The 27,885-nt window shown below is 34.6% G+C and overlaps 1 protein-coding gene across 6 annotated transcripts in view; it reads right to left on the reverse strand.

Annotated features, from left to right (window-relative positions):
- Positions 1-27,885, reverse strand: part of Spock3 (SPARC (osteonectin), cwcv and kazal like domains proteoglycan 3) — a 362,591-nt gene that overhangs the window by 57,593 nt on the left and 277,113 nt on the right. For all 6 annotated transcript variants that reach the window (XM_038326916.1, XM_038326914.1, XM_038326913.1 and 3 more), the window contains one exon: positions 26,203-26,317. In XM_038326916.1, the coding sequence (XP_038182844.1) occupies positions 26,203-26,317 (115 nt within the window). The remainder of the gene's footprint in view (positions 1-26,202; positions 26,318-27,885) is intronic.

The raw sequence follows: 27,885 nt of genomic DNA on the forward strand, positions 1-27,885 counted from the left end.
AAAGTACACTGGTTTCTATACTTAATAAGCATTGCATCATTTATGGGCCTATTTAACAATTTTAAATTTACTTTATAAAGATGAAAATATAAAATTATCAGTATTAGCTGTCCTATAAGAATGGGGTTATATTTAACTAGATGGATTATGGAAGGATAGAGTCACTTCAGAATTTAAGTTATTCAGATACTGTACAATATATCATACTTTGCAATCACAAGAAACCTAAGAATGTCAAAGGCATATGAAGCAATACATACAATGTGAGCACTAGGGAACCAAGCAAGTTCTGTCCCACAGAATTCATTTTCTGGATTATCAAGTCATACTAGGAACCTTGCCTTTCCTTCCTTCATGTACCGCTGTTCAAAAATTTAAAGGATTTAAATTTCTTTCTTTCTTTCTTTCTTTCTTTCTTTCTTTCTTTCTTTCTTTCTTTCTTTCTTTCTTTGTGTGTGTGTGTGTATATGTGTCTGTCGACATGTGTACGTGCACACACACAGACACATGCTTGCATATGGCAATATGTGTGTGGAAATCAGAGTACAACTATCAGGAGCTGCTTCTCTCCTTCCACTATAAGGAGTCTATGGATCCAATGTTCTCATGTGGTGAGAATTCACTCAATGTTCCCTTCCTCGCTGAGCCATCCATCATATTTTCTGACAAAAGTAAATGTATTAGAAGAATATTTTTCAATTGTTTTAATACAAAATGTCCTTATTTACTTGAAATTTAATCAGATTTTAGAACTAAAACCACAATTTATCTCAAGTTATCTGTGGGGTAGTATATAAACCAAATACACTACAAGTCCACTGAAATACTCACATATAATAAAATGATTGGAATTAAATCACCAAATAATTGGGGAGACATAGTTCCAACTAATCATCTCTTGTCACCAAATGAAGCTTCCAGTGCCTGGATTGGGTAACATCTAATTGAGTTGTTGGCCAAAGGGGTCCCATGGGAATACCCCCAAAACTCAGGCTGTTGCCACAAACTGACAGAAAGGCTCTAATGATGAAGAAAACACCTACATATCTCTGAACATGGAAAAGTCTAGTTCGTGCCTACATAGAGACTTTATACCTGCATTCTGGTGTCTTTGGAACAAGGACATAATCTGCATTCCACAAAAAGAGAAGCATAAATGCCAACCCAGCCAAAAACCCTCTGATTTGCAATGGTGTCCTGCCTTCAAGGTATGCTAGAACAAAGGTGGCACAAAGCTTATAGCAGGAACTAACCAATATCTGGTTTGACTTGAGGCCCATTCCACAAGATGGAATCCATACCCAACACTGCTTGGGTGACCAAGAACCTGAAACTCGACTGCCCAGGGACCTGTGGTAAAACCAAATACTACTGATATAACAAAAGGAGCAATACAATGACTCCTAATGACATTCTGCTCTACATAGGGATTGGTGTCTTCTTCAGCCATTATTAGAGAAGCTTCCTCCTTCATTATATGGGAACAAATACACAGATCTGAAACCACACATCATACAAAGAGTGAGAGACCTTGGAACACTCATCACTAAATGGGACAACTCTATTAAATCCCTACCCTCAGGGCTCAGGAAACCCTGCTATAAGGAGGCAGAGAAAATATATGAGCCAGAGGGGATGGAGAACATCAAAAAACAAATGTCTATAAATCATATGAACAAAGTTCATATAAACTCACAAAGACTGAGGCAGCAAGCACAGGGCCTGCATGGGTCTGTACTGAGTCTTTGGTGTATACATTATGGCTTTCAATTCCCAAGTTTAAGAAGAAGTGGGTCTCTGATTCTGTCTGATTCTGTGTCTTCCCTTGGGCTCTTTTCCTTCCATTGGTTTGTTTTGTCCAATTTTAATATGTAAGTTTTATCTTAGTGTATTTTATTGCTAGTTCTCAGAATCATTCTGTTTTCTAATGAAAGACAGAAAGGGAGAGGATCCAAATGAGAGGGCATATGGATACACACTGAAAAGAATACAGGGAGGATGAACAGTAACCACAATATATTATGTGAGAAAAAACATGTATTTTTAATAAAGGAAAAATAGTTCACAAAAAGAGATTGAAACCCAGTACTGACATAATTCTAAATGGAGAAAACATAAAGAAAATTTCCTTTTAGATCAGATGCTGAAGGACGCCACTTGGCCACTTGTACGTTTCTGGGCAGCCCAGACCCCCAAAATAATCACACAGAAGCTGTATTAATTAAATCACTGTGTGGCCCATTAGATCTAGCTTCTTATTGGCTAACTCTTCCATATTAATTTAACCCATTTCTATTAATCTGTGTATTGCCATGTGGCTGTGGCTTTCCAGCTAAAGTTCCAGTGGCTGTCTCTGGCAGGGCTACATGACTTCTCTCTGACTCCACCTACTTCCTCCCAACATTCAGTTTAGTTTTCCCTGCCAACCTCTGTTCCCCTATAGCTCTGCTATAGCCCCAGACCATACCTTTATTTATCAATGGTAATCACAGCACACAGGAAAATCCCACATCAATCAGATTCAGCTTAGAAGTAATCTCTTGCTAAATCTCTATCTTGCAACTAATTGTCCACTTTCAGCCCCTTGTCTGACTTTATCTCAAGACAGAAAAAGGGACTAAGCTAACACAAAAATGATATAACTACAGAATGTTAAATGCTGTCTGAGCCCACAACAAAACAACATATCTTCTTTTGCTCAATTTGAATTTCATTTAATTGTGAAGGACTTACTAGAATATGAAAACTTACATGTTTTTGACCTTGATATTTAATTAAACTTTGCCTTTCTAAAAAAAAATGTGAATCTGTAATGTTAGAATAAGCAGTTTTCTGAAACAGATAATTTGAAAATTAAAATAAATTCCTTTTTTTTGATAAAGAATTCATAGTGTCAAATTCCATGAAGAAATTAAGAACTTTGGAGTATTTCCCTAAAAAGTTAATGTTTGGCAAGTAATTAAATTACTATACATTGGCTTCCTCAGGCCTCTTTCTACCATTTAAAAAGAATATAATGAGAGGTGATTAAGATACTTCTTGTGATTATTCAAGAGAAGTGGCCATACAGCTGGGTATGACTCACATGAGACAATTGCCTAAAGTATAGCATTTGCTATGACTCTTCATTTAGTAACTGAGAGTGTAAAGCTCTGTAATCAGAACTCACCATCACCCAAAAGTAAGTTCCTTCTAGTGAGACTATGCCATTGAATATAACAGAATGTTATCTAATCCAACAACTTCTTATAAAACAGAGCACAATTTGTAGGCTTTCTAGTAGGTAAAGTTCAAAGGCTCAGAACAAAGGAGAAAGAACTAAAAAGCAAAAACAATAGAAACTTGTAGGTGGAGACTGTTCTCTTCCCAGCTGCCCAGACCCCAATATTCACACAGAAACTATATTACAACACTGCTTGCCTTATTGGCTCATGTTTATTATTAACTAACTCTTTCATCTTAAATTAACCCACCTCTATTAATCTGTGTATCAGCATGAGGCTGTTGCTTATTGGTAAGTTTCCAGCATCTGTCTCCTTCGACAGCTACATGGTGTCTCCCTGACTCTACCTACTCGCTCTATATATTTCATCCAGTTTGGCTGTATTTTGCCCTGCCATAAGCTGAAGCAGCTTCATTATTAACTAATGGTAATAAAACATATTCACATCAGAAACTGCAATAGTTTAAATTAGAAAATTAGGTCTAGCTTGTGCATTCCAGTGAGTATGATTCTGGGCTATGTTATCAAGTTCTGATTAATAGTAACAAAGGTAGAATTTGTTGAAATGCACTGTCTCCCAATATAAGGATAATTATGTTCCTCCCTCTTGAGATCTAAGATGGAAATAGCAGCTCTAATAGAAATCTTACTAACAGAAAAGAACCTTACAAAGAGTAGAATCCTGAGCCTACACCATTGAAAACATGCTAAATATGACTGATCGGCTGATATCTCTTTTTTGAGAGAAAATACTCATCTATGTCCATATACAAAATATAAATTCTTCAAAATTTATTGACTTTGTCAATGTTTAAAAAAAATGACCTCCCATCCAAACACTAACCAAACTCAATCCCACTTAGATTCTCAGATCAGGCAAGACTGCACATTTACCTCTTTCAGAGCTGTTGGCTAATGTGGGTTACTTTGTTTTCTCTCTGTTGCTTCACAGTAAGACTATCTTACTAAAAACTCCACATACAATGGCATAGAACATGGAGGGATATAATTTGTGATCGGCTCAAAGTTACATCTGTACTTGGTAGAGTTCATAGTGCTAGAAAGTACTATTTATGCTTTCTTGGAGAAAGTTTCTACCATCTAAGAACTGTGTAAGTTACAGTAACAAACTGCCTGGCAGAACATCCACACTGTTACAATACTCTTAGACTAGTATGTAATTCAACTTTTATCAGAGAAAATTCTTACAATTTATGAGGATTAACAAAGAGTCCCACAGCTAGTCAAAATGAAGAGAGTAAGAGACTTTGGAGTCCCAGCCCTAAATGAGATGTCTCTATCACTGCATTTCTCTCAAGACTCAAGAATAATTTGAAAGATAATACAGGCAGACTGTGAGAGTAGGAAGTGATATATGATTTAAGAAAATAGTGTTTTCCAGACCAAAGGATGTTGTGGTAAATGTGAACACACAGCATCTATGTAAGCATGCCTAAGAAACACACAATCTCAAGTCAGACAACGTCAGCATGGAAGAGCAGAGGCATTCGCTGAGTACCATTCCTAGCTGAGGAGTTTATCACAATTCTTTTTTACCAGGAGAGGGAAAGTCAGTCTTCATCAGTGGTATGACACTCCAGAATAAGACTCATGCCCAAAAGTAATCAGCCAAGACAAAGTGGATTTGAATTTTTTTTAAGGAGGTGGTTGTAAAACATGAGGTTGAAGATGGAGAAATGGAGGAAGATGGGGAAAAGGGTGAATATAATCATATATATATATGAACTTCTCAGTGAATTAATAAATATAACATAAAAGAGAAAATTGCATAAAATGCATATGCCTAAAATTAATTCTTCTTAATAATTTGAATCTATACTGTTTAGCATATCTTCAAGTTTTCCAAAGTTGTTTTGACAATGTCGCAGTTGTTTTCTTATATGTTATTAGTATATACAACAAACATAGACTCATTAATTTTTTTATAATTTAAGAAAACCATAAGATAGTCATAATTTATTTTCATGTCATGATATATAATACTTTAGCAAAGATAATTTTACCTGTACGTGATTAATTTCCATGTAACATTTTCAAATTTTTCTTTGAATTCAGTTAGAAAAGTACATTTTTCCCAGATATGCTGTAGCTTGGATTTATATGATTTTGTTTGCTTCCAGAGAACAAAAATATTTATTATCTGTAATACATGAGAATTAGATAATGCTGTGTAGCTTATCATATTATGTAGGCAACAATTTCTCCCTGTTATTGCTTTACACCAGGGAACTCTCTGATAACATCATATTATTTATCTCCCAAGGCACAGGCATTATTACCACAGGGTTTAATCATATTTTTTAGATAGAAAGTTTTCTCCTTGACATTGTAGTGGTGGCGGGAAAGCAATTGCTTTGCATCTTCCAAGCACAGAATCAACTCTTACTTGAGTGAATTCTTTTTCATTTTAAATTATTGAGAGAATAATCTGGAACAGAATAAGGTAATATAAGCTAAACCCTAACATGTATTGTTGAACTTACAAGTAATGTATTTCAATGAAACAATTGTTTCTTTGGATTACTGATCAAGGTTTTCCCAAAAGACTGGTCTTTCAACAAAAATGCGTCATGCTTTAAATCAGCTTTGATATTTATAAGGTGTAATTGTTTTCTAGAAGGGTTGATGATGCCATCCATTATGAAACATCAGTAAATATTAATTTTATTTGAAACATTAAAGTATTATGAGAATGTAAACTCATGATAGTTTTAAGTATCCAGTTTCTTACAGTCAGAAAATAAACAATTCGGAGGTCCAGAAGGTCCCAGAAACTGATCAGGTTCACTAGGCCCTCCCTTAGCACATGTAATAAATAAGGAGTACTAAGAATACTAGTGTTCTCAGATCACATGAGCTGCCTGGCAGAGATACTCTCCAAACTGCTGAGCTGCCTGCACTTAGTTCAGCAAATGCCAGCTTTTCAGAAATCATGAGCTGTCGTCAGTGCAGGCCTGAGTTAGATGTCTTTCAGTCATACCTGCCCCTGTAAATAAACCATTACCCATAGTCCTGTAAGTAACCCCAATAAAACTCATTTTTATCTCATCAATGTAGAAGGAGCGGTGAGCTGAGTTCCTGCCTGGCTCCCTCTAGGCTAGCTTAGTCCTGGAAATAACAACACACACTAATTATATTCTTTCAAACACTGCTTGGCCCATTAGTTTCAGCCTCTTATTGGCTAATTCTCACATCTTGCTTTAACCCATATTTAGTAATCTGTGTATCACCACGAGGTGGTGGCTTACTGGAAGGATCTTAGCCTGCTTCTGTCTCAGAGAGGAGAGGCAAGACGACTGCCTGAGGTGTCTGCCTGACACTGCTTTCTTTCTCTCACAATTCTGTTCTGTTTACTCTGCCTAATTAATTTTCTGTCCTATTAAAGGGCCAAGGCAGTTTCTTTATTAACCAATGAAAGTAACACATAGGCCATTAGCTAGAAACAGAAGACCCAGTGGTGATGGATGGAGAAAATGACAGAGCCCCACATTGGAGCACCGGACTGAGCTCCCAAGGGCCTGATGAGGAGCAGAAGGAGGGAGAACATGAGAAATAAAGTCAGAACAGTGAGGGGTGCGTTCACCCATGGAGACGGTGGGACAGAACTAACGGGAGATCACCAACTCCAGCTGGAATGGGACTGATGGAACATGCGACCAAAACGGACTCTCTGAATGTGGCCAGTGGTGGAGGCTGACTGAGAAGCCAAGGACAATGGTGATGGGCTTGGATTCTACGGCGTGGACGGGCTCTGTGTGGGCCTTGTCAGCTTGGTTGACCACCTTCCTGGACCTGGGGGGATTTGGGAGGACCTTGGACTTAACATAGAGTAGGGAACCCTGATGGCTCCTTGGCCTGGAGAGGGAGGAAGTGGGGGTATGGGTGGAGGGGAGGGGAAGGAAGGGGAAGGAGGAGGGGATGAGAGAAATTTTTAATAAAAAAAATGAGAAAAAAGAGAAAGTAACACATAGACCCTGCTCCATCACATCAAGTTCGAGTTTGGTAGTATCTCTCTTGGTCTGTCATCAGTTAGTTAGCTGCATTGTGTAGACACTTGCTCTCATGAGGAATATTTTCTGAGATCAGAAGCCTGAAGGTTGGGTCTCTCTCTCTCTCTCTCTCTCTCTCTCTCTCTCCCTCTCTCTCTCTCTCCTCTCTCTCTCTCTCTCTCTCTCTCTGTGTGTGTGTGTGTGTGTGTGTGTGTATTTGTGTGCCCATTTGTTTAGTTTTGTACTTAGGATTTTAATTACGAATTAAATATATTTAAATATATAGAAAAGAATTTTCATGCAGTCACTATTTTTTTCTAACACACAATGCCAAATGTGAGTAGTTCTTCCTCTTTGCCTATGCTTGAGGCATCATGTTCATCTCTGCAGTTCAGTTTGCTGTGTTGTGTTGCCATTACAGTGTTCTGAAGGCTGTGCATACACATGCAAACTATACATGTTTAGGTTATAATCTAGGAATATTCTCTCTGTACGCCGTATCTTATGCCAGGATTGCTTCCTTGTGTTATTTTATGTCAGAAGTAAAGGCTTAAATCCCGCTGCTCTCCTACAGCATTTTCTTCAGTACCTTTCATTCAAAGGCTTTTCACAGAGTACTAGTACCTAAACCATACAGAAAATGCAGTGCAAACACAAACAAGTAAATGAAAACAAAAAGGGTATATAAAGGGATGCTCATTTCCCAAGGCCTAAACACCCAGAGAATTGTGTATTTTTCTTGGCAGTTGTGTTTGAAAAAATAGTAGAATTACATTTCTCCCTCCCTTTTCTAAACTCCAAGCCCTCTTATATACTCCTTCTGCTCCCTTCAAATACAACTTTTTCTTTAATTGCTATTGCAGGCCTATATATCCCTAACACACACACACACACACACACACACACACACACACACGTGCACACACATTCAGCCTTGGAGTCAAATTTCTATTGTCCAACATTGTTGGCTGTAGACCCTGCCCCAGAGTGTAATCAACCCACTAGGTGTATAATAATTAAAGGAAACTGACTCTGAAGAATAATTTTTAAATAGAAGTTCACTAAGAAAAATTGGCAAATTAGTTTATTTCTATGCTATATTAGTAAAGAATTATTGAAAAGAATGAAGAGATTATAGGGAATGTGAAACTAAAATTTCATTCCCATTTATCTACATGGAAAATTCTCTGTTCCTTTCTGTCAGACTATACCTTAACTAATTTCTTAGTTATCTGTTATGCTATTTCAGGTATGAGGTGTTATACTTTTATGGGATTCAAACACTGTTTATTCTTTGTAGATTCTTTCTGTTTACCACCAAAGGAAATTTAAATAATTCTTGAAACAATTTAAATGGCTATATTATTGAAACCTGTGAGCAGTCTTTTCAGCTGCTAATTCCATCAGTTTCTACAGGGGGATATTTTTCAAATAATCGTATTTACTCGTTTCATATTTTATTGTCTTTTGTTCTCAAATTTTGTACAACTAAAAAAAATAAAAATATGGCCTAATCTAACTGAAATTCTATAATCCACCTGATTTCCGAAGCATTTCTCATTTTTTATATTTTCTTTTAGATTTTTTCTTTGCTTTGCAATTTAAATGACAAAACATTGCAAAAATAATATCACCATTCTTCCTCTGATAAAATTTTATTGTTGCAATATTTTGTCATTTTTTTTTCTTCTTCGGCTGTTTTTGGTACATTGAAGATATGGTGTACTACAGATATTTTGGCTGAACATTCTTTTTCTTCTACTCACATCATAAAGTTAACAACTACAATCAGCTTACACTGAAGGATTCTTTCATTCTAGAAATGCCTCAATGCATGTTATTTCAAAGGAATATGCGGCATGCTTTCCTTCTGAGATCTGGGATTCTACTGCCATTTATATTTACTTCCTGAAGCCATTTTATTGTTAGGTAGCATTATCCTCATGGGGTGGTTTTACATTTCCTTTATCTATGCACTTTCGAATTTTTATACAATTGTCCAAATAGAACAAGTATCTTCAGTACAAACATAATATCCTTTCCCCCATAATCTCCTGTATCCTCTAACAGTCAGTGTCCTTTGAGTCCTTTATAAACATGACCTTTCCATTCTGCCTTTTTCGGAGCTAGTAGATCTAGAATAGTCCAGATACTGAAAATCCTCTCATCCTATATCTGACCTCTTCTGCAGTGAGAGACATTGGCCAAAGTTTTCAGTCCCAAATTAATTACCGTTATCTACTTGCTTGGGCCCATTGACACCTGGAATTCATCATTTTCTGGTTTCCTGAAATCCCTAGCAATTGGATTCCTGTTCATATTTCACTTTTATTCTTTGTTATCCCCAGACAAAATCTTGTGATGTCTAATTATGCTTAGGAAATTAATTGGAAAATAAGGCTATCATCTACCAAGAAAAGCATATTTTGCTATTACTTTTCAAGTTACTCTTTAAAAAGAAATATATAAACCTAACTATTGTTAGTCTGAAGTTTTTGTTCTTTATTATAGACCAATACTGAAACAGGCTAGAAATAGAGATTGAACAGTGATTAGGTGTGAAGTACCATTCCAGTAGGATTACTCAAGAAGAGAATATCATGTACACATGTGAGTAAATTATGTCCTTCCTTAATTTTTGTCATTTGTTCTTATGGAATGTATTCATAAACATGCCCCACCAGTATGCATGTAATTGTTGTACAAACTGTCTTTTCCTTTGTGTCATGAAGAACACTGACATGACCCTTTCCTTCCCAGCATGATATAGAATGCTCAAGACCAGGGGCTATGCTGAGAAGTCTTCTCCATGATTGTATTGTATCTGCAAGGGTGAGATTACACAGATGTAATCACACCCATCTTCAGTAGGATCTGATTCATTGCACAAGGTCACTTTTGTAGTTCAAGGGAATCTAATCATGTCAACCTTATGAAGTTTGACATAGAAGTAAGGGACAAGAAGGAGAGTACAAATAAATTACTATTAGTAGAAGAAAGATTCCACCATAAACTTTCAGCTTCAAAGAAATAAATAGATAATAAATAAACAAATGTTATTTGGGGTAGTATATATGGTTCAGTGGGTAAAGGAACTTGCTTCACATGCTTGGAATTCTGAATTTTATCCCTGGGATACATGTGAAGGTAGAAGGTAGAGCCTACTCTCAAACATGCCCTCTTGTCTTTCATATATATGTTACACTACCCACCTACCCAACAGATATTACACAATAATAATAATAACAAATAGTAAATAAAATATTCAAAAAAGTATATTATTTTTAAGACATGGCCTTCTGTAGCCCAAAGAAGCCCAGAGTGCAATATGTTCATTGGTCTTCAACATTAATCATCTGCTTAGATGACCTTAGTTGGGACTTTCTACTTCAGGCTAATGACATAATTAAATAAAATTTTCCTGAGATATTTATTATATCTGGATCAGATTTTTCCTAATATTATGAAAGACTTTACTTTCCTAGAGTTAAAATTCTATAGGAAGTAAGATTTGCTGCTCTGCTAATTAGTAATTTTATATTATTCTGAGCAGAACGCTGTGAAGGGGTAAGCAGAAATAATATCCATTATGGAATGGCAATCCTTATTGCTTACTATCCTCCTCATACTGTCTTGAATATTTGGAGAAATCACAGTAACTTGAGATGAAATTAAATTACAATTTAAGAAAAAGAGTTATAGATTTCCTTCTGAAAAAGAATCATGGTTTTGTTTCCTTTTCCAAACACCACGAAATCTGAATTTTCAGTATAATTTTAATGATCAAATCTAATCATCCCTGTGTAGTAGTTACTAAGCTTATGAAAGACTAACTAGGCAGACATTCCTTTATAACTTCAAATCAGACAACTAGAACAACAAAAACAATGTCTATAGTAGGTTTACTCCTATGTCAACAATTGAGTTATTATACAGTCTAGCATTGGGGGTATTTGATTATCTGAATTTTGTGAGTATGTCAGAAAACTACTATAATCAAACCTGAAAGGTATATAATTTATAATCTAGACTGAAATCACAATTGAGTTTCCTAAAACATACACATTACAGTTCTTACAGCTAATTTAGAGTAGTGGATACTGGCATTCACATGGTAAACAAAGCAGTGTCAATACCCTAGCAGATAAAATAGAGGTCACATTGATTGCATTAACTATTTTTTTGACTAGTAGCAACTGAAATGTACACACATACACACTAATTTCACACACATACATGAGTTTTTAATTCGTTAAAAAAACACTGATCTATTTTTACACTAAGGATTTATTTTTCGATTGCGTGAGAGTCCCTGTGTCTATCAGTGCATTTGCCCAAGGAGGACAGAGGCATCTGACCAATCTGGTCCTGAGATTATAGATGTTGTGAGGTCCCAAGTGTGGGTGCTAGAAACCCAACACAAGTCCTCTGCAAGAGTAATTCTCTTTATCGCTGAGCCATCTCTCTAACTGATAGTTGATACATCATGAATTGCCGGTTACTTCAAGTTGCCTGAATGCAGTATATCTTTGATAAGTTAATTCTGCAAATGAGTATAGCATGAATGGTCTTGTTTTGACTATGTGAGGAGTCAGGGAACATGCATTTCACATTTGAGGGACGATAAACTACTGATAGTCTGTTTGTGTTGCCATGGTTTACAAAACCCTGGATCACTTGGCTGTCAGATACGCAGAATTCTTTTTTTGTTACAGAGTGATGTTTTGAAATTCTCTGAGACATAAATTGCAACATAGAGAAATGGTCAATAAAAGGTCTTTGTTTTTTCATTTGGACTGTTTGGGGAGCTGCCATATGACTTGAGTGCTCTAGGCTGAACACTGTGTGAAACAAGCACTTGACATCAAACACAGCAAGATGAACAGAAGAAACTCAATCATGATGTCTCCAATAAGCAGTGACTATGAATGGCTAGACTTGCCATGCCCTGCTGTATTGCTTAGGTGGGAGCAGATTTTACCAGGGAGTGTAGATGGGATTCTTAAGGGCAGCATGCTTGCTAGGGAAGAAAACATGTGCCTTGTGTAATTTCCCTCTGTGTTGCTGCATGTCATTAATGTTGCTATCCATCCAAGCCCAGGAGCTAATGTGTTGTGCTACTATATGAGTCCTGTCACTACAATTTCTTAATAAATAATTTCCAACAGGTGAAGTAAAATATATTACTAGTCACACTTCAACATTTACAAAAACTAAAATCAGGATTAGATTATTCATTGACACACTGATTCGTTGTTTGGTTTATAGACTCAATAAAACATAGAAGAATCTACTATCTTACATTTATAAAACTCACGTGAACACAAACGGAGAATTTTCTTTCCTTTCTTCTATATATCCTAAGCCTCCATCAACTTCCTTTCTAGTTCTGTGAATTTGTCATTTTTGGATATGACAAGTAAATGGAATGATAGGACACTTCCTTTTTACAACTGGCTTATTTCACTTAGCACAGTTCCTTCAAAGTTCATCCATGATGAATCATGTGTCTAAAATCTTGTTCTTATTCTGATGAATAACATTACCTTACATTTAAACATTCATACTATATGTAATAAGAAATCACTCAATAACTATCTGGATTATTTTTATCTTTAGTGTGTTGGAAATAATATTACTATAATATTTTATTAGCAATTTTGTCCTATTTTTATGCATGTGAAGTCAAATAATGATATATCAACTTATTTTTTAAGAACTGGGTCATTCATTTACATCCTATCTCCATTTTGAAAGAGTTTCAATTTCTCCATATCCTTTCTGTATCTGTTGTCTTATATTGAAATTAGCCACATGAATATTTGCAGTTATATTTAAATATTAGCAACTATATTTGCATGAATTTATAGGCTTCAGTAGTAAAACTCATCACAGGTATTTGAAATTATGACCTTGTCTTCAAGTCAGCATATTTCTACATTTATTATATTTGCTATTTATTTTTTCTTAAAGTTTTGCAATACTTTTGTTAGGTACAAAGTTTTCCATATTTAATTAAACTAATTATTTCTTATATGAATTAAAAACATCTTTCTTCAAAATAAATATTTTCTCCATATTCAATACACACACAAACACACTGACTCCAAGCACGCAGACACAGAGAGAGACAGAGATAAATGCGGAAGTAATTGTTTGTCTTACCCTCTTATTAACACTACTACCCTCATTTGGCTATTTGCTATCTCAATTCTGCATCTAAGGTTTATGAGGAAAATCATCAGAATCATCTGCAAAAGAATTATGAAGTGAATACTCAGATCATGTGCTGAGGTCATGAATTATAGCTTTAAGAAAATATTTGGGATAACTAATGCCTAACAGATTTTACGAGGGTGAAATCTTCATTGTTCCGTGCCATCTTTCTAAACTATACGTTGTGATCTACATGGGAGTCATACACCTGAATATGGGGTTTGTAAAAATTTAGCAACACTAAAATATTTTTTAACATGTAGCAGCCAGATTTATAAGTATGGTGAATTTGAGTTGTTCCTTCTGGGTTCACCTAGACTGTGTTCTGCAGTATCAGTGCAGTGTTAGCTCTGAAAGCACGCTGCGTGTACTTTCATTTTGCATACAGTCATACTGTGGAAGGTAATGAATGGAGCAGGAAACACCTTGACTCAGTTTCAGAAACACTGTATGTACGAATTGCACTCTTTATACTCACTCTACTATGCAAAATACCATCTCTTTTAGAAACAGGTTTTGATCAAAATTTCAAAGACACTTAATATTTTACTGAAATCATTCCTCAGCATGCAACTGTCAAATAATATACTTTGCTAGTTATACAGTACATATTTCTGACAGAGGATATGTATATTCAACATTAATAGTCAAACAATCAAAATACTGTTCAAGTTTGAAAAAGTTCCACACCTTACAGGACCAAATAGTCAGCCAAAGTTTAATTTTAATTATAAAAGTAAAATGCTTTCATCTTATTAGAATGAATATTTACTTTTGATTAAGCAGATGGTAATATTATAGTTACCAAATTACTTTTCCTAAAGCAATTTTATGACACATTTTCAGTTAATATTTGATTTTCATATTTATTTTATCTACTTATATATCTGGTATTGTAACAGGCCCTTAGACCTTAATACAATTAATGCCATGATGTAATATCCATTCAGGACTTATAATGAAGCACATAGCAAGTTCCAAATGGAGGGCATCCTTTACAGGCCTAAGGGGCTTTTTACTAGAGACCCTTGCAAAATCTTTATGATTTATGTAGACATTTTATCTCTCTGTACAAAACCTAGTAATTCTTCTCATCCAATATCAGGTCTCAAGAGTATTATGGAGTCAATTTTTTTTCCAACCAATTTTTAATCTTACCTGTAACTAAGTTAAGTTTGAAAGAAAAACTTAAAATTATATTTGAATAACTGATATGTCACATTATTTTACCATTCAGGTTAAAAATGGCTACTATTCAAGTACACTGTTTATATACAGAGGTAAAGATATGGAAGTTGTCTGCTAGACAGGCTAGTTCCTGTCCTTCAGGGAGCTATTTCATGTTGTTAAGGTTTAGGTTTGTCAAAGTAGAGTGGCATGTTGTATCTAACTGATTGTACAACAGAAGAAATGTTCACGTGACTCCATAGTACTCTCAGAACACCTGTGGATGAAGAACTTTTGATGCATTTTTTTGCATTATATGTATGAATCACTGTAGAACCAATTAAGTGTCAGAAACTGAGAATGCACATTCTACTTGGGGATTGGGGATGTTAGGGATATTCCTCCTGCTATTCTCAGATTTCTGAATACTCACTGCCTACATTTTATAGGTTTTTGGCAGATGTGATCCTCACACTTCTATTTTGATATGTGATCTTGGATATGGGAAGTGATGCTTTCCATCCAGCTAACCCAAACTGACTTCTGAATTGGGACATTAAAGAGTCTGTTTGTTCTTTTGCTACTGATGTACTTATGTCTTCTGGGGTAAGGGGTTGAAAGGATGTGGTTAACACGTTATGTGTTTTGGTGTAAAGTTGAGAAAGAGTGAATTTGTGATTCTTTCAATATGATGTGACCTGCTGTTTCAAACTCCTGACTCCAAAATTTCTGTGATGGATTAAATCCTTAAAGTATGAAAGAAAACAAACCTTCTTTGATTACATTGCTACCTTTGAGTATTTTGTTGCAGCAATTAAACAAGTAGCTAACATAAAAACTTACTGAAAAAGTGAAGTGAGCTACTAGAAAAGAATTCAAAATAATGCTGAGGTTTTCATACTCCTAAGGTTAAAAAGAAGCTAGAGAAGGAATGGACTCCTCTCTTCTACCTAAGTCAGAGTTAAGTTAAGCTAATAAATGAACAGTAAACCAACCACATAGTTATGTCTTCAATTCTGATGGTAAGTTTTAAAACTCCAGTTTTATATGAAAATATATCCATAAACATATAGGTAGATGACAACAATGAATGGGAAAAAAAGAGGCCTAAATTGGGGGAAAAAAGAGCAAGAAGAGGAATATGAGAAAGTTTAGAATGGGAAGAAGAAGGACAGAATGATGTTTTTGAAGGTAACTGTCACACCATAAAGAAAGACATTCAATCAGGTAGTTTAAGAGAAAGTACCCAGGCAATCAATCCATTTCTCTCTGATGTTGTTGTTTGCGTGTTTATTTGTGTTTATTTTTTATATCCCTCTGCTGGAAGTATTAAGTCCATTTTCAATGAGATAGACTTCAGTTAAAACAAATTCTGTTTTATTAAATTTCTCTTTAAAATTCTAGGTCAGTACTTCCTCAATTCACAAAAGAATACATTGCAATACATGTTTGTGCAATACGTTGAGACTACCATCCACAGTAAGTTTATCTTAATTAAATTAAACTAAAAACTTTTTTTTAGTGTGTGTGGGGATGCAATGGGGACATACTTCCCAGATGTTGTAGACCCTTGCCAGCACAACTGGCTTCTGAACTCATGATCCTCACTGAATGCTTCTTCTGTTGATGGAATTTCACATTGCAATAAAAATTCTTATTGCAATGGAAACTCTAGGGAAGTCTTCAAAGAATGCATTTGCCAACAGCTATACTTGTCCTGGGATTCTCATGGCTTTCTTCCCATTGGTTTCCAAACAACAATAGCTTGTTTTCACACATATGAGTTTGCTGGTTCCACTTTAGTAATTCCCAAATAGTATTTTGACTCATTTATTTCTGTAGATATTGATATTGTGTTTCTTAGCTAACTTGGATGATGGTATTTTTTTTTCCCAATAGGTATTGAGCTTAATCAGATTATGTCTTCACCTTGGCTCTGTTCATCTACAGCAACTTCATCCCCAAAACTGTATAAATTCAGGAGTTCATACAGCAAGTAGGTTAGAATTGGATAAGGTTCCTTCTCAGTCAGAAATAGAAGCCAAGAAATGAGCACAATGATTAAATTTGGAAGAGAGCAGGAGGGAGGCACTTCCTACTTCATGCATTTGATATATCTTAATGTCTTGGCATATTTGAAAATAACCAAATTATGAGTCTTAGAAAGGGGGAGGATACAGCTATTACAAAATATGATGTCAAAAATCATATTCACTAAATTTGATGTAACAAACTAAGTAGACAAAAAAGGAAAAGTTTAAAAAATTCCATGGTCAGTGATTAAGGCATAAATGACATAACCTCAAAATAAATAATCAGACTAATTGTAAATTAAATAGGGCATACATTAGGCTTATCATTTTTAAGTACAAAAACTTCAAATTTTATACATCTGAAATCCCTTTCATATAATTATTAGGTATGGTTAAATCACACTAATAGTACTGATCCAATCTTTACCTTCCTGAGTGTTTATTTATAGATTATGTAAAGTGCTGCTAATGTTACTGTTGTACAAATCATCTCGAGGATCTGGTAATACCTTTATTAAAAACCTGTTCCAACACATAAAGCAGGGGAACATGTAGTGAACCAGAATGCTTCTTTTTAAAAAATCTACTGACATTTATTATGTGAAGCAGTTGCTGTGGATGGCAGAAAAAGATACAGATGCCCTGCAGGCGGAGTCTGTTAGACATTCATGATGGGAGCTTGGAGCCTTGCTCATCATCTGAAGGCATATCTACTCTCTTAATAACTGAGCATTTCTCCAGCCCTGAGAATATGTCTTTTAAAAGCTATCTCTATGTTGATCCTGCCATATGGCTTCTTATGTTTACCCCAAAGCATCACTAGTACTACATACAACTAGTCCTCCTGAATTGCATAATTTTTTACAATTAGAACTATGTTATACATATTTTTGTAGTTAGGTGTTAGGTGCATAAATTTGATTTGGATTTTTTTCTTTTGGTATGCAAAGCTTCATTGTGGAATTTTATTTTAGTTTATCTAATTAGATTTCTCATGTACACAGTTGTACAATGTAGTCAAGTTTTGCTTGTAACTGTAGGTCCAGAGACAATGGAGATGAGTAACCACAGACTGAAACTGTGAAAATTTTAGGCCCTTTCCCTTGCCTGACTTTTTCTGGCATTTTGTTGAACTGATATAAAGCTTATGTACCTTTAACTACTTCCAAGTTATAGGGTATTAGTTTTCCTCTAGATGCTACAACATTGTATTTCCATTTCAAATGATGGGTTTACTTGTTCATATTATGACCATTTGAAATATATGCTTTTAAGCAATAATACTGGGTCAAGGATCCTAAAATTTTACAGGATTTTGAGGCAAGTTAGTCTTAGAATTTTGATTAATTAATGCTATACTCTGTCAATTGTATTTTACTACATTCCAAGCCTGGGTATTATTATCTCCTACTTATTCTCATCTGAAGTCCTAATAATTAAAACTTAGTTCTCTGTTACAATATGTTTGTTCTATACAATCTTAAGCATTGCAATAAGTATAGCAAGCAACAATGCAGTTCTCAGCTTGATTGGGCCTATTGTACTGTTGAGATAGATTGATGGGGTATGGGACCAATGATGGGTAGATGCCCAATCACCAGGGAGATGATAACAGGAATATTGATTGCATTAGCCATGGAAGTCAGAACCAGCAAGAGGTCAAGGTACCATTTTCAAAAGGTTAAGCCACTTTTTATGATCTTAACATGTATTGGAAGCCCATTCAATGCAACGTCTTTATCCATAATGAAACAATGCCTCCTAATGTGCAGGTATTCTCGGGATACAACTGATTTTTTGTTTTTCATTCTTTTTCTTGAGTCACCACTGATGATGGGGTAGACTTTTCAGTGATATAGTTGTATTCATCCAAACTGCGGTAAGAAATCTAATTAAACTCACTGGTTCACTACTGTGGAATAATCCTTCTGTACACTGTGTGAATATATGTCACTATAATTGGTTTAATAAACAAGCTCACTCATCTATTGCTGGATTGGAGGAGGTTAGGCAGAGAAAGCCAAACTCAGAATGCTGGGAAGAAGAAGGGTGGAGTAAAAAAAAGATGCCAACAGATGCAGAGGGAGCAACAGAGGAACGTGCTTTGTTAATAAAGGTACCACCATGTGGCAGAGAGTAAATAAGGAATATGGGTGATTTTAAAATGTAAGAGTTAGTTAGGAATGAGCTTGAGCTATTGGCCAATCATTTATATTTCAGATAAGCCTCCGTGTTGTAATTTGGAAAGTGGCTTCCGGGTATTTGTGAACTGGCAGGTGAGAGAAAAACTCTTCCTACAGTTCACCAAAACAGACGTGTGTGAGACTATTTCACTGGTCTGTGGTCAGTGTACCATATTGCGTGAACAAACATTTTCAAATATCCCAGAAAAAGTCAAGGAGAGCCTTGGTAAAGTTAGTAAAATTTTAATGGAATTTATAGAATGTTCTGTTCTATGGAGAAATAGAAGCTACACCTCAAATTCTTTGCCTTCTGACCTTCTAGATGAAGAACAATATGGCTATCATGAAGTGATGATTATAGCAGTAATGTCTTGTGTATATATATAAAGAAGTACACAATCCTTACTTCTTAAGTATCTTGAATGGGAATGTAAGAGGAGAGAGTTAAAAATGTAATTGTTCTTCTAATTTATAACTATGAAGGGCTTCCAAATGGCTAAACTGAAACTCCTTGATTATTACAGAAGAGTTACCATTATTTGTTTATAAAAGATACATTTGACTCGCACATCTCATAAGAACACTGCAAGAGCCCGGCGGTGGTGGTGCACGCCTTTAATCCCAGCACTCGGGAGGCAGAGGCAGGCAGATCTCTGTGAGTTCGAGACCAGCCTGGTCTACAAGAGCTCGCTCCAGGACAGGCCCTAAAAAAAAGCTGCAGAGAAACCCTGTCTCGAAAAACCAAAAACCAACCAAACAAACAAACAAAAAGAAAAAGAACACTGCAAGAAAAATATAATTATGGAAAATGTTTTATGGCTAACATAAAGAAATTACTGATTAATGAAGTACACCAAATAAGTCTAAACATTAATTAAAAGTAATTGCTTAATAGTTTCAATTATTTAAAAAGGTGAATGCTAAAGATTAACATAAAGGTAAACAAAAGCAAGATGGTTAAATTTTAGGTATGATATAAAATTTAATATGGGACACATAAATTGACAAAAATGTCTCACCAAGGCCAGCTCGACTGGGACTGAAAAAGCATGGGATCAAACTGGACTCTCTGAACGTGGCAGACAATGAGGGCTGACTGAGAAGCCAAGGACAATGGCACTGGGTTTTTGTTGTTGTTGTTTTTGTTTTTTTTTTTTTTCAGAGAAAAGTACTTTATTTTAAGAAAATAAAAACCGAGTAAGAAAAACAAGGTTGGGCAAGTCTAGGGAGAACCGAGCCTGTAGTGAAGAACAGGACTGGATATTAAGAACTATTTTTTCATGCCCTCTATTCCTCCATCATTCAAACTCCCCAGAAAGTACTCAGCCATTCCTTTAGTTTATAATGACATCTTATGAAGTAGGACTGACGTAGTTTTAGAAAAACAAAATTTCCAACATTAATGAGTGTGTGTGTGTGAGAGTCTGTGTGTGTCTCTGTGTGTGTTGTGTGTGTGTGCATTGTAAGCACGTGTTTGCTTGTGCTGGTTTGTAGGAAGAGATGCTTATGCAACATCACTGAAGAGTACATTTTCTTCAATTTCATTGCACAGTTATGACATTCCACACAGAGAGACATCTGTTTATAGACACCTTTTTAAACATCTACATAGGTACTGGTCTCAGGAATGACAATAGACAGATAAATTAGCCATTTCTGGAAGACAGAAGCTAAGGATGGGAAGAAGCTAATTGTCTAGTGTATTAGAAAATACACATGTACTGGCTTTGGGGGAGCCTAGTCTATTTAAATGCACACCTTCCCGGACCTGGATGGAGGAGGGAGGACCTTGGACTTCCTGCAGGGCAGGGAACCCTGACTGCTCCTTGGACTGGAGAGGGAGGGGAAGTGGAGTGGAGGGAGGGGAAGGGAAATGGAAAGTGGGGAGGAGGCGGAAAGTTTTAATAATAAATAAATAAATAAATAAATAAATAAATAAAAGTTTTATAGTACCTTTAATGGTGATATTAACAACTTTAGATATATATATATATATATATATATGTGTGTGCATATATAGGTGCATATATAAACAAAGAAAAAAATCTTATCACTTAACATAAAGTCTTCGTTCACTTAAAAATGATGATTCAAACACATGCATACATATTTTTACATGTTATATATGCTATATGTTTATTGTATAAATTACTTGTGGAATGAATGAACGATATTAAAATAGTTTGTGGCATTAAATGGCTTCCTTTAATTTCCGTTGTATGCTTAAGAAGATAAATAAGCTGACTTCAAATTATTATGCCATTGTGATACTTTGTGATTTTGTTACTATGCTTCCAGGGCTTGTTTTTGCTGCTAAAGCTACACATTATAGAAATACAAAATATGAACTGAATCCTATATCAAATATCATCTACATCAACCTATGGTTAAAGTTAACATTTCTTAAAGTTGACATTTAGATGTTCTCAGGGGAATGCTCCACAATATTCAAGTTTATTTCAGAAAATGAATCTCAGAAAACCCAGGTTCCTCTGGGAAACAGTAATCTACATATAAGGCTATTCATCTTTTTTATCTACTCATACGTGAGAAATAAGACAAAGTTGCTGAAACTGCCAAGTTTTACCACTACAGTTCCATTTCTTCAATAATACAAGACAAATATAAAAAAGAGTATATTTCATTATCTCCCTACATATTCTAAATGAGCACTTACTAAATATAGATGATATTGTCTCTGACCCAAATTGTGTACAATATCACTATTATCTCACCCCTATACTGTGATGCCCTGATATTATTTTAAGTCTACTCATTTACATTTTCACTAAAATTTATCCTTTGAATAAGTAGACTAATATTTTTAAATGATGTTTTTGAGAACTGTTCTATGAAAACTCAATTAAAATGAAAATTTAGTTAGCAGAGAAACTGAGTCGGTGTCTCATTAATCATTTAGAAAGTTATAACTTTGCTACTCTGCTAATGGACACAGCTCTGTTGATCTCAACTGATGAATACTTAGAAGAGTGTTAGGGTGGAGTTTCTTGCCAAATCAGCAGGAATTATGATGCGACAGTGTTGTTTATTTTACAAAATGCAAAATGCTGATATTACATTATGTTAAGTTAAAGTAATCAATGTTAAACACATCCCAAATTAGATACTCAAGTCTGCAAGTAGTAACTATGCAACCATTAGAGCAAACCATAATGTTAACATCCTTGACTTTTTCTTTTCTATTTTAAAGTCATCAAATAAACCCTGAATATAACTTGTTTACACATCTGTTCTATCATACAACCTAAGTAAAAAAAAGAGAAAATTAAATGCTTAAAATAATTGTAATATTTCTAAAGAAGAAAGATCAACATGTTTTCCCTTCTAATATTTTCTTTAAAACATGTGTTTTTAATTTTATTTATCTTTATGAGTGTGGGAATCACTGTAACTGTGCAGCGCATGTCTATGTGTCTCCACAAGGTGAGCAGAGGAAGCTAGATCTATATGTTGTTGTGAACTATGAAGCATGGGTTCTGGGTGCTGAAGTCTGGTCCTCTGAAAAAGAAGTACATGCTTTCAACTGTTGAGTCATTATCTCACACCTTCTTTCCATTCTTATATTTTGTGTTATAAGGCTGCATCATTTTTTTCAAAAGACCACTAATTACCATTATATTCTGGTAATTGGGGGTAATGACTAATACTAATATATATCATAAATAGATTTTGTATAGCTTCTGTTTCAGCTGGAAGGTAAGCAGTCATTCTTTTTGTATGTTTGTATGGGATTCCCGAGAAACATGAAATTCACTGCTAATGCCTTTTCTTAGTACCCAACAAACTAACAAATAAGTGAAGGCTGTCACAGATAAAGAGCTTCAATAAATAAACAGAAAGTAAGAAAACAAAAACAAAACAAGGAAACCATCCAAATATTTCTTCATCTTCAGGAGAGAAGATATCAATGTAAGGCAATAGGCCCATTAGCTACGATGTCATGACAAAAATAAGACTTTTTTAAAATCACATTTTCAGCTGGCACCTTCATATGGTTGCTGCAATGATGATAGACATGGTAGCTGAAGCAGCTCCAGATGCACACACTCTGATGCCATAAAGCCTGGGGGCAGGAGTGAAGCAAAGACACAAGAGGAAACTGAAGTTTCTAAGACCCATAAATACAGTAAGCATGAGACATAATTCATGCTCCAGTTAGAACAGAAAAGGCCAAATAAATAACGTACTGACCCTAAAGAATCAAAGGAATAACAAAATAGCACTTTCGATTTTATAGATGTGTGGTTTGCACTGCTTGTGAACTATTGAAATGAACTATATGTCTAAGGTAACATTTTCAAGTTATAAGGAAATATGATTTTTTTCTAAGCTCTTTCTCGAGGTTCTTGGTCTTTGATGATGTAAGTCTCCTTTAGAATATATAATTGCACTTACATGAATATACTAAAATTAAGAAAATCATCTATTTTGACTTTATTTTTACAATAAGTTTTATATTTTCCTAGCTAAGCAAACATGCCATAGTCTTTTATGATCAGCTGAAATGGCATCATTCTTATAATTATATGGATACAACTTACAAATAATACATATTATGACTGAACATTATTTCCTTTAGGTGATGCTCTGGATATTTTTAAATGAGGGAAAGCTGTAAGCGTCAAATATATGAAAATTATATTCAAGTGGCTTATTGAAGGATTAGTTTATACCTTGGTTTATAGTCAGAATCCAGAATTCTAAAACTGTAAATTATTTATAATTCTTCATGTATGATGTTACCATATAATTGTTTGACCAATTTATGTACCTCTTTAAGGACTGACTATATTTAAAGAATAATGATAAAATATACTTCCCTCTACTTTGTAAGTAAAACCTATTTTATTAGTACTGATAAAGTTCAAGCAAGTTTAAAAGGTTCACTCAGAAATTAATAAGCTGAAAACCTGGTGTTATATCAATTTGACCTCAGAGGGGGGATCAGAAAGATTGAAGAACTATTTCATAGAGTGGAGTTTCCTTCTCACTACTTCTCTAACAGATATGACATTAAAAAGAATTTCCTGCACTGCACAGATGCCCTAAGACACGCTTCTACTATAAATGACAGGTGGAAGATTAGAAATGATGCTGAACTGAGTTTTACATTTCCCATGTCTCTTGGCCTTTGGCACTGTGGAGCAATGACATTCAAAATTTTTTGTACTGCTTTTCCACAGTAGCTAGCAAAATCCTGTTCTAACTTTGCCCTGACAATCTGTCAGAGCAGAATTAGTTCACAATCCTCTTACCTCTCTTTGGATGCACAATTGAACTTCAAATATCTTTACCCCCTGATGGTATGACTTTAAGAAAAGTTTGCTTCATGGCATATTAATAAAAATACTGTAATTAAAATTTAAATGATACAAAACAAGTATTGTTTAGTCACTGGGGGTTTTACTTTATAGATATGTTACTTTCCTAATTTAATCCATATTGGCATGCTATAACAGTTTATGAAATGGTATGATAATGTGATACCATATAAAACACAATTTCTCATTCAAAAGCAAGTTCAAAATTGTGAAATATTATTAAACAGAAAGCGTGTTGTAGGACCATGGTAATTTAGGTGAAAACACTTACAAAAAGAACATTTCAAAAGTTCTTAATGGACCATACATAAAATAAATGGATATAGATGATGGTAGGATTTATGTCATGCCTGAAGTGAGTACCACACTTAGAAGTCTTCACTTCAACTGTGGAAATGTATTCCCTGGGGAGCAGAGTGAGAAAGGCACAGATATAAAAAATCTCAGTTGAAAGATAATTATAGTTAGCTTGAGATGGTGCAGAGATAATTGATATATTCATTGTGCCACAAGTCATTTTAGAGCATATTGAAAAAAAAAAAAAACTGGACAGGAAAATGATACATAAGTAACAAAGATCGGAAGTTAATCCCTTCTACTGTGAGACAAAAGAAGCCATGTGTAAAGCATACGGCTATGATTAGAAGGCATCGCTGCCACTTGAAGAACACCAGGTATTCACTGACCACTTTAAAATCGAATGATTCTCTTTTGAACAATGATTAGGTGTTTAAAAATCGTCAGTCTTTATATGATTTTACTTAAAATATTCATCTGAATTATTTTACTGACTGATATGTTAAAAACTGATATCACTAGGTTTCAGACTACAGTTCTAAGATAACATATTCATCATGAGTTCAGAATAATGGTCAACAGCCGTACTATGGCCTATATTTTTAAATGTCTCTTAAAGGTTCGTGGACTGAATATTTCAGCTTCCAAGTCTGTGCCACTACTAGGCAATGGGAGAAAATCCACACTAAGTATTTGAAGTCTGTGGAGGACGTTAGTTCTTGGGACATAAGCCTTTGACAATGATTTGGAAACTGTCCTGTTTCCTGGCTACTGTGAGGTGGACTCTCCTCCTGCATTTCCCATAGTTCTATACTGTGATACCGTATCAAAATCAAGTACTAATATCACCGAGCCTTGAGCCCAATTAACCAATGATATTTATAAACTGGTTAGCCTTGGCATTTTATTATAATATATAAATCCAGGATTCCATGTTCAAAATAGTATAGTTTGATTTAAGGAAATTTGACATGAAATCACATTTTCCTGTCTTTGTAGCCATTATATAAAAATTTTCAAGAAAAGACTAGTAATGGGAAAAGAAGACTGGTAATGAATACTTCTCTACCATGAAATGATAATTCTCAAATTAGAACAGTTAAACAGTTATAAATACAAATATTAATTTTGGTACTCTGTAGACCTTTCCAAAAGCATAACGGCAATTTTACACACATGCAAACGCATACACACATGAGCATGTGCACACACACACAAGACACTAACAATTTCAGGAGATAATCTAAGAAAACACAAGTTTTCAAGTTACTGAAATGTTTTATTTCTGAAACTGTTCCATTGAAATTCAGATGCATAAGTACACTGCACACTGGGTAGGCATCTTCTTTATAACAACAACATTCAAGTAATTTCACATGTGGTCAAATAAGTTTCGATGCCTAAGCCTAAAAATATCAGACTAAATCTACACATTTTAAATCTAATAATTAAAAAAAATAATTTAGAGATTTCAGATTTGGTTACCAAATACAAAACAAGTGGTCTGCAAGTTTCACTTTGTTTTATATAATAACTGTTAACGACATGGAGAGGACTTATCTGTATAACTGAGGTTCAAGTGAGAATAATCTGACAAAGGAGAGTCTATTCTTATAGCTAGTTATACTTATAAAAGCAAACTTTTCTCAGGTTGATTAATTACTATTTATTATGAAATACTCTGGAATAGTAGATTGTATATAAAGGTGTAAATGAATTTGTAGCACTTACCTCTCTTAACATTTCTTCCTGTGTTTGTGGATTTATCGAATGGACATGGGCAACGCCCTTCGCATCTAGTAGAAACCTGCTTTCCTAAGACACATGCCTGATATTCTAGTTTGCACTGTGTAAATAAAAAAGAAAACAAAATATTACTTAAATACATTTAGGCTTAATTATGGCAATAGAAAGTTAGAGATACCTAGGCATACTATTTACATATGTAATTTCAATGTGTTTTCATTTATATCTATATTGCTAGGGGACATCCTACACACTCTTTATTACTAAATTTTCTATGAACAAGACAGTACTATAGCTACTCAGGGTGTCATTTTATTAGAAGCCACAGCCCAGAACACAACAGCCCAGAAATCATAGATCATTCATATTCTGGTTACAGAACTTTAAATTACAAATGGACAGAAGAATAATATAGAAACTGAAAGTACATTTCCTACGCTGTCCTTTGGATATGTTCCTGTTCTGTTCAGTCATTTGAGTATGTATGGCGTATCTCTCTTACTTGACTTATGATTGGGGCACAAGCTTGATTGTCTCTTCAGTCATCAACTTGCAATCCCAAGTGCCATACTAAGAAATCATTGAAAAATTTGCATTTATAAGATGACAAACATGAAATAATTTTATCATTACTTTTAATTTTGCACAAATCAAATGTGCATACAAAGATCAATATAGCATAGATCTTAGGATATGATATACATGCCTTCATTTTATATATATATATATTGAATACATGCACAAAACCATATATGCATATATATACTTTAAGATCATCATTTGCAAAGTTTGTAAGTGGAGTGTGTCTAACTCTCAGATTTTAATAAATATGAGGTACTTCTGCAACTTTATAACACAAGACTTTCTATTAAATCCAGAGATCAATTCATAAACAGTATAAGGCTATTTTCTCAAATCTTCTTATCCAAACCCTTCTATAAAATAATTAGGATAATACCATTTTCCCCAGAATTTTAAAAATATGCCCGAGTCTCTTACCTAATCCCTGAGATATTATGACCCAGAGTTTCTGCACAGTAGTTAACAGAATCTATCAGAATTAAAGGGAACAACTAAAATATTACAAAACAAGGGATTTTATATTTCAATGTAGTTTTGGTTTGGCCTGAATTGATTTTTCTACAAATGTGACACATTATAAAATGTTAAATGTGATTGTCTTAAAATCCTTAATACCATATTTTATAGCTGAATATTTAATATGATGAAAAGATTTTAATCTAAATCCATATTGTAAGAGGTGATGATTACCTTCCTACACAAAAGGACTGTATCTGCTAATTCTGATGTAACAAGAATTCTTTAGAAGTTACCGCCATAATTTGCACAGAGAAAATTATTTTAAAATTAAATGAGGTAGACGTTCTGGCTCCAGTGTGAAAGGCACAGGAGGGTAATTTAATTCAGCTCACATCAGGAAGCAGGACACTCAGTGGCTGATCGCATCACTGACATCCTCCAATACTTCAGTGTTTTATTGTTGACAAAAGTCTTTACAGACAACAGAACCCTTAACTGTCTCTGTAACAAATGACTAAACCGTGGCCACTTTTGAACAAGTTTACAATTCAGAAATGTTTCCTTCACTGGAACAAAATTTCCCAAACTGATCCAGTGATTTAATAACTGTAAAGATTATATTTTTAT

This window comes from Arvicola amphibius, chromosome 4 (assembly GCF_903992535.2).
Source record: "Arvicola amphibius chromosome 4, mArvAmp1.2, whole genome shotgun sequence".
Classification (NCBI taxonomy): Eukaryota; Metazoa; Chordata; class Mammalia; order Rodentia; family Cricetidae; genus Arvicola; species Arvicola amphibius.